General features: G+C 39.6%; 1 protein-coding gene across 1 annotated transcript; it reads right to left on the bottom strand.

The window, feature by feature from the left end:
- Positions 1 to 2,811: 2,811 nt before the first annotated feature.
- On the bottom strand, positions 2,812 to 5,996 carry LOC130749439 (uncharacterized). The gene is made up of 4 exons (XM_057602793.1): positions 5,818 to 5,996; positions 4,664 to 5,149; positions 3,385 to 3,629; positions 2,812 to 3,211 (listed from the first exon to the last, which is right to left on the bottom strand). The coding sequence occupies exons 2-4, from the start codon at positions 5,110 to 5,112 to the stop codon at positions 2,976 to 2,978; spliced, it is 930 nt and encodes a 309-aa protein (XP_057458776.1). The 5' UTR covers positions 5,113 to 5,149; positions 5,818 to 5,996; the 3' UTR covers positions 2,812 to 2,975.
- Between the last annotated feature and the right edge of the window lie 3,275 nt (positions 5,997 to 9,271).

Genomic DNA, 9,271 nt, shown 5'->3' on the forward strand with positions numbered 1-9,271 from the left:
TACAAGGTGCAAATGGTTACAAGATCTAATTTCATCTCGAATAGTCTAAAAGATTCACAATCGAGTGAATGTTGTACTGTTGGCTAGTCAAGACAACTACGAGTAAAATTTATATCATCTACTAAGTCAAACGAGCAAAGTAGAGCCTACACTGCCCTAGCTAGATGCGATCATTTACTCGGAAGTCGTTCACAATGACTTTATTAAGGCAAAGTACCTCAAACACTGGTTACTATGCATTCCATGATACAAGTTTGATTGTTTAATTACACAAGCATTACTCATATTCCTTATGAATATTCATCTAAGAGTCTCTCTTTGATCTAGAAGATGACTTAATTAAGCACCATAGTTTCTTTTGTAGATACATCTCTCGTAGTTGACACTCTATGTGCCACCTTCCACTCAACCTATAACCACCACACCGAGATCATAGGTCCTTTAAGCTCTAATTCTGGATGGTGCCTTTCCTACACTAAATTCTAAAATTGTCTAAGTATCGGCGTTTAAACGCCAACTACATAATTAAAAACATATTGAGATTCAAATCCAAAATGCAAATGTTCAACTTGACGCGCGGGATCTGCTTTTCTTCATCTATGTGTAGCTTCTGGAAGACATGTTTTGGTAACGCCGATAACCGTTTTCTAATGCCAAAGATATGCATGCCGAAACTACATGCTTTCGACATTCATACTTATAAATTTTTTAAGAACCTAAGTCTTCTTCTTCATGCCATTTGGCGAAGACCATGGCGAGGGATGGAGGGAACCTGACAATTTGGCGTCTCCCTCCTCCTCATATTGTTCTCATCCTGTGTCAGGATGCCCTAGTTTCGTTTATTTTATTTTTCCATGTAACAAAAAAAACATAATACATATAACATTAATGTTATGTTCCATTACGTTTTGTTCCATTATTCATATGTTGTTCGGTTTCGCTTCCGCACACTACCTTAAAACCTTTGTTATTTGGTCCCGAGTTATTCGGTCCAGAGAACTTAGACCATTAATGATGGCTTGAAAATGTCCAAACATGTGATCTATTTATATATATATTTTTTTTTGATAAGCACATGTGATCTATATATTGACTTGTTCTAATGCATCTTGAACATGGTGAATATAGCATGCTGATATATAATGAATAGTGTGCAAATGACCTAAAATCCACGCTATTATATACATCAGCATTTTGTCATCATGTCATGTGTATGAATCGTACAAATATTAAGAAATGAAAAGTGACCCCGTCAACTTGCTTTTAGATGTAGTTGAATCATAAAAATTTAAGAGAAAAAAGTCAAAATAGGAGAATAGTTGATAAGGATGTCCTTGAATGATCTATGATTTTGACAATGGATCACCTTTTCTTTTTGTTCGAACAATGGGTCATCTTTGATAAGTAGGACATTGTACACTAGGGGTGTACAAGACCCGGCCCTACCCGCCAACCCGTCCCGGCCCAAGTCTTTAGGGCCGGGTTGAACCCGGCCCGATTATTAAAAGAGACCGGGTTCGGGTTGATATTTGAGTTACCCGACTTCGGGTAGGGTCGGGTTCGGGTTGATACTCGGATCACCCTGCCCGTCCCACATATATATTTTATAAAATTTTAATTTGTTATAATGATTAAAATGTGATACATGGTGCTCAAATTTATCTTCCATGTAGATGAAATTAAAATGTTTAACATTTACCTTATGAATTAAATAAACGTTGCTCAAACTATTGACACTTTCATGCTCAAACAAGAGAAAATCATGTGTGTGTATTATGCATATGTGGGACAAGTGAAGAAATGATCAAACAAAATGTAAACCTTTCAAGTGCAATAGATTATGAAAGAATTGGATTCTTTCAAGTTATTTCTTCTAAAAAATAGTTCCAACTTATAACTCTTTTAGTATGTTATTATCTTTAAATTTTACAATTAGTATCAAATAGTCTTAAACTTATTGTCCCTCAGGCCAACCCGGTCCCGTCCTACATAGACCCGTCCTAAATTGGACTCGCATAATGTCGGGTTGCTTCGGGTCTAGGGACGGGTTAGGGTCTATGAATTGACCCGATCAATATTTAGAGCCGGGTTAGAGTTAACCAAAACCCGTCCCAACCCGTCCCTTGTACACCCCTATTGTACACCTCTCAATGGGATTGGTCAGCGACAAGCTCATCATTTTATTTTTGTTCAAGGGCAAGCTTATCATTTTTTTTGTCAAAACAAGCTTATCATTTTGTAATGCATTTTTAAAAAAAAAATGCTTCAACCGGAAAGTTGAACCAGTACATTTGAAAATGGGTGTATTATTGATCCAAGCCAAAGATCAAATGAAAACCGATTCAACTTGGCAGATTTAGTATGAAAAGGTGACTCGACGGTTAAACCGACCAACTATGTGAGGTGAAGCTCTATCTCCAATGTTATTCTGTGAGCATTGTCATTCCCCTTCGGTCGCCATGAAAACACAACACCTCAGCATGCCCAGTTGCCCACCCATATCTTCTCTTCTTGTTCTAAGTGGAAAAATCCTCTATGTGATATGACCTTGACATAGCCCCTACTTGTCTCCTATTATGTGGGAGATGATAGAATCTAGGAACTATGCCCCACAAGGACATGAACGAAACCTTATTTTCAAAGTCCAGTGGACACAGAAGCAAAAAGTAGTTAACAACTCAATTCTAAGGCAAAGTTCTTTTTTATAGCCAAAGTCCAAACATACAACACTGCTAAGGAGATGAATAACATGAATTCGATTCTGCTACTTGTACAGTTTGAAGAAAGGGATAAAATAAAAAACATCAAAGCTAATAGGAAAAGCAGATTTATAGCCAAAATTTTCTTTGAATGCTTCTGGTTGAAGACGAAAAGAAAAAAAAAAACTGTTACACAAGGTTCAAAATTGAACAGATCATAAAATTACAAAGTATTTTCTCTCCTACAAGAAAAACAAGGGGACATGATAACACTCTTCATGATAGACATTTAAGTCTTGCAAATGTCAAATAGCCTGTGTGACCTCTAGCTTCACCGCATGGTCTAGCTGTAACAGAAGAAATAGAACTGCTGAGCACATTACCTCCATCTGAACACTGCCTCCTCTTGCAAGGAAGTGAAACATTAGAGCTATTCCCATTCTCCTGTAATCTTTCCATCTTCGTTTCTCGAACTTCATATGTGCGTAGAAGTACCTCAAAAGTCCTTATATCTTTTAGAAAAGCACAGTTACAAATGAAATTCATCAGTGATTATAAAATTACCATTAATTGCATTAATATCATGAGAGAAAGAGCAACAAAATATAAGAAACAAAGCCATTCAACAAGCTCGAGTCTGAAAAGGAAAACATGGATGGAGACAAAGAAGAAAACAGTAAAGTACCGGTGAAGCTGGTTCGAAGTGTTTCACATGATCGTTGTACTTGTTCGATACATGGGGAGAATGAGCACAACGTGGCGTCTTGTTTTAACATTTTTGCAGCTGAAGGAATAGCAAGCCAAGGCTGGGGTAGATCCAAAAAAACTGCATCCACCGAGCCAGCAAATTCTTCAGGAAATCCCTCACCCTGAATGTCCCTCACTCCCACAGTGACTAACTTGCTTAGACCAGTCCTCTCAAAATCATCCCTACATGGAAGTAAAGAAGTTCACAATATGAAAGGAATTATTCAGTAACTCATGACAAACAAATAGCAGGAACACAAATCAACTTCATATTGAGCATCTTGAGTGCATCCTCTCAAACACACAGACAGACAAACACAAAAAGACACTGCGATTCTGATAAGGTTTGTAAATCATATTTTGTTGCGTCTTGAATGATTTAGCCCATGAAAAGCGGAGTTCAAACAAATAAACTTGTACCTAAGCGTTGGCATTCTGAATAATGAAGTATTAGTTCACCAAATCTATCGCTTACCGATAGAGATCCAATTCCAGAACATGTGCCAAATGATGAAAAGGCTATTGATTTGAACCCTGCTCGAAGATCTGGAAAGTATATTTCAGAAGGAAGCTAAACTTGCCAACGTTGACTGTGGCTGATGTGGATTAGTTAGTCAAGAAGAGGAGAGCCTTAAGGGGGCTGATGGAAGGTGTGACCATGTGAGGTTGCAGCTGGATCGCATTGGACTATTGGAGTAAGGATTCACGTGCACAAGGAGTGGGGAAATGAGGTGAGGCAGTTGTTATGATCAAGTCTGTTAGGCATATTTGCTGGACTGAGAATACTTCTTTGAGGATCTCTTAGGGTCTGGTTTGCTTTTCTTCTACCATCATAATCGTTCTTTGATTCCTTTGGCTTAGAATTAAGGTTAGTCCTAACTCTGCGCGAAAAGCTAGCTTAGGCCTAACCAGAATTCTAAGATGGTATCAGAGCCTATCCTAGACCCCGTTTATCGCTTTTGAGACAGAATTAGGCCAAACCCGATAGACCTAACCCAAATTCTAAGACTTTGAATTCAATAAAATCCCCTTTTATCGAGCATTATATTTTCAGGTCTCTATTACTTGAAATTTCATCAATAGGACAACAACAAAACACTATGCAAAGATATGAAAATAAAACATAGGCATTTGAGAAAGCTAAAAAACATGCATTAAATATCAGTTAAGGACAGACAGTACTTAAGGTGAGAATCTCAATAGTCCTTTGCATTTACCTAGCTGATCCAGCCCTTTGCTCGTGGAAATCAAACGTATAGACATGTCCTGTAGGAGCTACTGCCCTTGCAAGTGACGTAGTTAAAGATCCACTTCCAGTTCCAGATTCAAGAACCAAACAGCCAGGAACAATCTCCAAGTACATGACAACAAAGCTAATATCTGCAATGTATAGAATCTGAGTCCTGTGGCTTAACACTAGAGTCCATAGTTCCGGTGTGGGAGCCAACAAGTACACAAAGCCGCCCTTATTACTGAACACTTTGGACCCAAATGACTTCCCTATCCAATCTGAATGTTTGAAAACACCGAAACGATTCTGCAGAACTGATCCTTCAGTCACTGTTACAGCCTTCATGCTGTCATGCCTTTCATAAACAATAACCAAATCGCCATTGCTAATAGATCGATTAAACGATATCCTTTTTGCAGATTCGCTGGCCAACATCTTCAAATATTTCAGTCCACTTAATTAGAACAAATATCTGCCACCCAAAAAACAAAGAAAAATGCATTATACACATCAGGGTTGTTAATCACGAATTGCGGAAAATAACAGAAAGCCAAAAATCCGCTATTTCAATCCCTCATAGCAGACAATAGCGTATTAGCGGTGAACCCTCAGAGTGCTACCTATAGCTATAGCGCCGCTATAACCGCTATTTGACTACGCTATTACAATTTACACATGCAGTGTGTTCTGGAAATAAAGCCATCAAAATTCACACAAAAAAAGTGAAAATGTAAAATAAAGAATATAACCCCAGGCTTGTTAATAGCGCGCTATAGCCTATAGCGTATCGCCCGGGGGTTCACGCTATTCCACTATTTGCGCTATTTGCCGCAGTAGCGCTCGAAATAGCGTTTTTTGAGCTTTCCGCTACACTACGCTATCCGCCATTAACAACCCTGCCCAATACAAGCTCACACATTCCAAACTTTGTTCTAGTAAAAATTAAAGTAAGCACCCAAAACTAGAACAGATATTTAGAGCATACAAGCAGTGGAGTTACAAAGGAAGAAGAAAACCTAAACATTGTTTTTCAGTGAAACTTAAAGCAAATTGGGAGTGAACTGAATAATTAATAGTGAAAAAAGGACACAGCTTACTGATTCTTTGTACAAATATTTTTCCTATTCAATAAGCACTAACCTTGAATGATATTAGTGGAAAGAAGAATATGAATGATATTCTGCAAGCAACAATGGTAACGGAGTCCAACCTCACGGACACGGTCGGCGGCGGAAGAGAGTGGCGGTGAGGGGAGAGCAGGTCTGAGAGGAGAGTAGAGGAGAGTTTGAGACAAAATTCGTTTCAGGAAGAGAAAGGATTAGGGCTGCTGTGAGAAAGAGAGGAAAAAAAAAGAGTTTGGGCCGTAAAAAAAGTCTTTTTGGTGAATAGGTTTTCTTTTTAAAAAAAAACTTTGGTGAATTATTATTATTTCTCCCAGTGGAAGTATTTGTACAAGATGTCTGGTTTTTCGAAAAAAGGCAATGTCAGGGAAATCACTTGCATGGACTCCAACTCGCTTGGGGTGGTGGGAGTAGGCATGTGGTTTGTAAGGTTGACTCCATGGTTCTTTCTGGGTGCGTTTTTTCCACGACATAGGTGTGCGGCTCTCATCTAGGACATAAAGGATTGGCTCTCTCGACAATAGGAGGTGTCAGTGGTTCATATTTTGAGACAGGGGAATGCGTGTGCGGATTTTCTTGCAAAATATGGGGCCTTCAGGATTCTCCGCTGATGGTTCTTGATGTCCTGTTGCTATTTTATTCTATAATAGCAGTTATATATTTCTTTCTATTAAGAAATAGAAATAGTGAAATTTAAATTTTGCTTAACTGAATTGCAGGTAATGAATATGAGTACGAGAGTATATATGTACCTAGAAAGTAGTACAATGACAAACATTCAAGTTGTTACCTAGGCAAATATGGGGACAAGTTTGAGTATGAGGATGGGTAATAGAGGACTCTACGTCTCAACCCATTGTCACCCTTAGCTCGTGGAATAATATATGCAACTTAGACATGGATGATCCGAGTTAGAAGTTTTTTTTGTTTGTTTGGGCTTCATATAGATATTAGGCCAGAGAAGACGGTTGGATTTCCTAAAGCAGGCGAACCTCAAGATATTGGGCCTGGTAATATATGCAAGTTTTTTTGTTTGGGCTTGATAGATATGCATTCATGAAGGCGATTTGACATGTAAAGTACACAAAGATTTTTGTATTTTTGAGATATCTTTATTTTTGTATTTTTTTATTGAGATATCTTTATTTGATTATGTCAAGCTAACACTACGCCCCTAACGGAAACCTGTGGTTACGTGGTTAGGGGTTGCGCATTAGGTTATGGTTGAAGTTGTTTATATGGGTGAATGGCCTTGAATGATAGATATGTTCACCCTGAATTCAGAAAGAGACCAGGTCTTGAGCCATCGATCTTAAGTTTTATGCTTCCAAATTTCACTTCGTGAGCAAGATGTATAAATCTTATTAATTGACAAAAAATGGGAAATAAAATCACGTAGTCAATTCTCACTTCCAATATAAAATGGGGAAAAAATCTGTTTAGAAGTAATGTTCTTGACCCAAAAAAGTATTTACTAGCTTATTCACCTATCTTTGCTAAATACATCATGAACGTTACACAAAAGAATGGTAAAACTGACACACGGTGCTTCAGTTTCATATGTACCGTTGGATCTGATATTTTTAAATTTTAACGGTTCAGATAAATTAGCATTAAAACAATTCATTTGTTAATTATATCTTAATTTACAAAAACACCCTTCTTCTTCCCCAACCCACCCCCACCTTCTTCCCCAATCTTGACCATGATTCACGTTCTCTAGAGTGCAGACCCACCCCACCAACTTTCCTACTCCTCTCCCTCCCCACCCCTTTTTCCTTCCCCCACCACATTACTAATAATTATTTTTCTTTTATTTATAGTTGCCCCTAATTCTGTGGTGTGGTTTCATAACCTGTATGGACCCCAAGGGAAAGGAAGATATTACAAATACTTTTGATTTCAATGAAAAAGTGTCTATTTTGATTTCTTAAGCATCATAAGAGAACGTGAATCAACAGTAGGGAACGATCCATTCACTTTCTTCAAATGGAGTTTCCCATGACCGCTGAGGGTGTGGAGAAATCCAAGGAGGCCATCTAGGTTCAAGCAAATCGGAGCCACCCCCACCAAAAACCAGATCCATAAACACAACAACTTCCACCCAAAGCCTCCCCCACCAGAAACCCGGATCTGAAAATTCAGCAACATGCAAACCCTTCATCCTTCCAAATACCCACTTTCAAAAACGCAAAAAAAATTCAAGCTCGATTGGAGTTTCCCCCACCAAAATCCCAGATCCAGAAACAGAGATATTTAATAATGAAAAAAACTCAAGCTTTTTTGTGCTTTGGTTTTGTTTTCTCAGATACTGAATAAAGCAGGTGATGAAGAGGCTTTTCATATGCAGAGAAAAAAAATCAAAACGAAAATGAGCACCAAAATGCTAGATTACAACCCAAAGTCCCAAAGCATTAAGCAAAAACGCAAATTAAGTTTGATTTTGATAGAATATTATGTCATTATGATTTTCCTGTAATTAGGCTTAGATTTCTCTGTAATTACTAGCCTAGGTCAACTCTATTGTATATATATATACAATGCATTTTATCAATGAAAATCACCCATTGAAATTATCTTACATGGTATCAGAGCACCGCCGCCGCCTGTGCTTTCTTCTCTAGCACCGCCGCCGCCGCTTGTGCCACTCTCCCTCTACCACCGCGCTCTAGGCCCACTGCCTTCGCGCATCTCCTCTTCTTCCCTTCAGACCAAATTTCTTTCCCCCCCCCTCTGTTTTTTCTCTTCCTCCTTATACACCTGCCACCGCCGCACAGTGCCACCGCCGCCGCTCCAGTCCCGCCGCCTCTCTCCAGCACCGCCGGACGTCCTCGCAGCCGTCGCGCCACTCCAAGCGAGGTCGCTGCAATCTGCAACCAGATCTGTGCATTGCCACGATCTGTCTCTTTTCTTTTGCTGCCCGGTTCAGTGGCCTTAAGTGAACCGGCTCCAGGCACGGTTCACTCAGACCGGTTCGACCAACAAGGTAGCACCACCCAGACCCGGTTCAACCCACAGGCAGACCAAAAAAAAAAAAAAAACAGCAGTAGCATGTCTTCCACCTCCGATGACGGTAGCAATGCGACTCCTCCTCCTCCCAAGGCCGATCTTGCCCCACCTACTCCAACGCTTGCCAAGGCGGATTTTCATCCTGCTCTTGTCGTTTCCAACATTAAGAATCACATTCCTCTTGTTCTTGATATGGAAACTGATCGCTATGGCACGTGGGCAGAACTCTTTCGCATTCATGCCCGTTCTCATCGGGTTCTGCATCATATTGTTCCATCCACAGACAAACCACCACCAGTCGTCACGGACCCCACCTATGATCAGTGGGCTACTTTGGATTCCATCGTCCTGCAGTGGATCTATTCCACCATTTCCCTTGATTTGCTGTCCACAGTCATGGAACCCAATTCCACAGCTTTGGCCGCTTGGGAGCGTTTGGCTGATATCTTCCATGACAATCAGAA

The sequence above is a fragment of the Lotus japonicus genome, chromosome 3 (genome assembly GCF_012489685.1).
Source record: "Lotus japonicus ecotype B-129 chromosome 3, LjGifu_v1.2".
NCBI classification, from domain to species: domain Eukaryota; kingdom Viridiplantae; phylum Streptophyta; class Magnoliopsida; order Fabales; family Fabaceae; genus Lotus; species Lotus japonicus.

Excerpts from the sequence above, each read along its gene's own strand:
- LOC130749439 (XM_057602793.1), bottom strand. The coding sequence starts at position 5,112 with ATGTTGGCCAGCGAATCTGCAAAAAGGATATCGTTTAATCGATCTATT. Across the intron at positions 3,630-4,663 it reads CAAAGGGCTGGATCAGCTAG|GGATGATTTTGAGAGGACTG; the intron begins GTAAATGCAAAG and ends ACTTCCATGTAG. Across the intron at positions 3,212-3,384 it reads ACTTCGAACCAGCTTCACCG|ATATAAGGACTTTTGAGGTA; the intron begins GTACTTTACTGT and ends CTTTTCTAAAAG.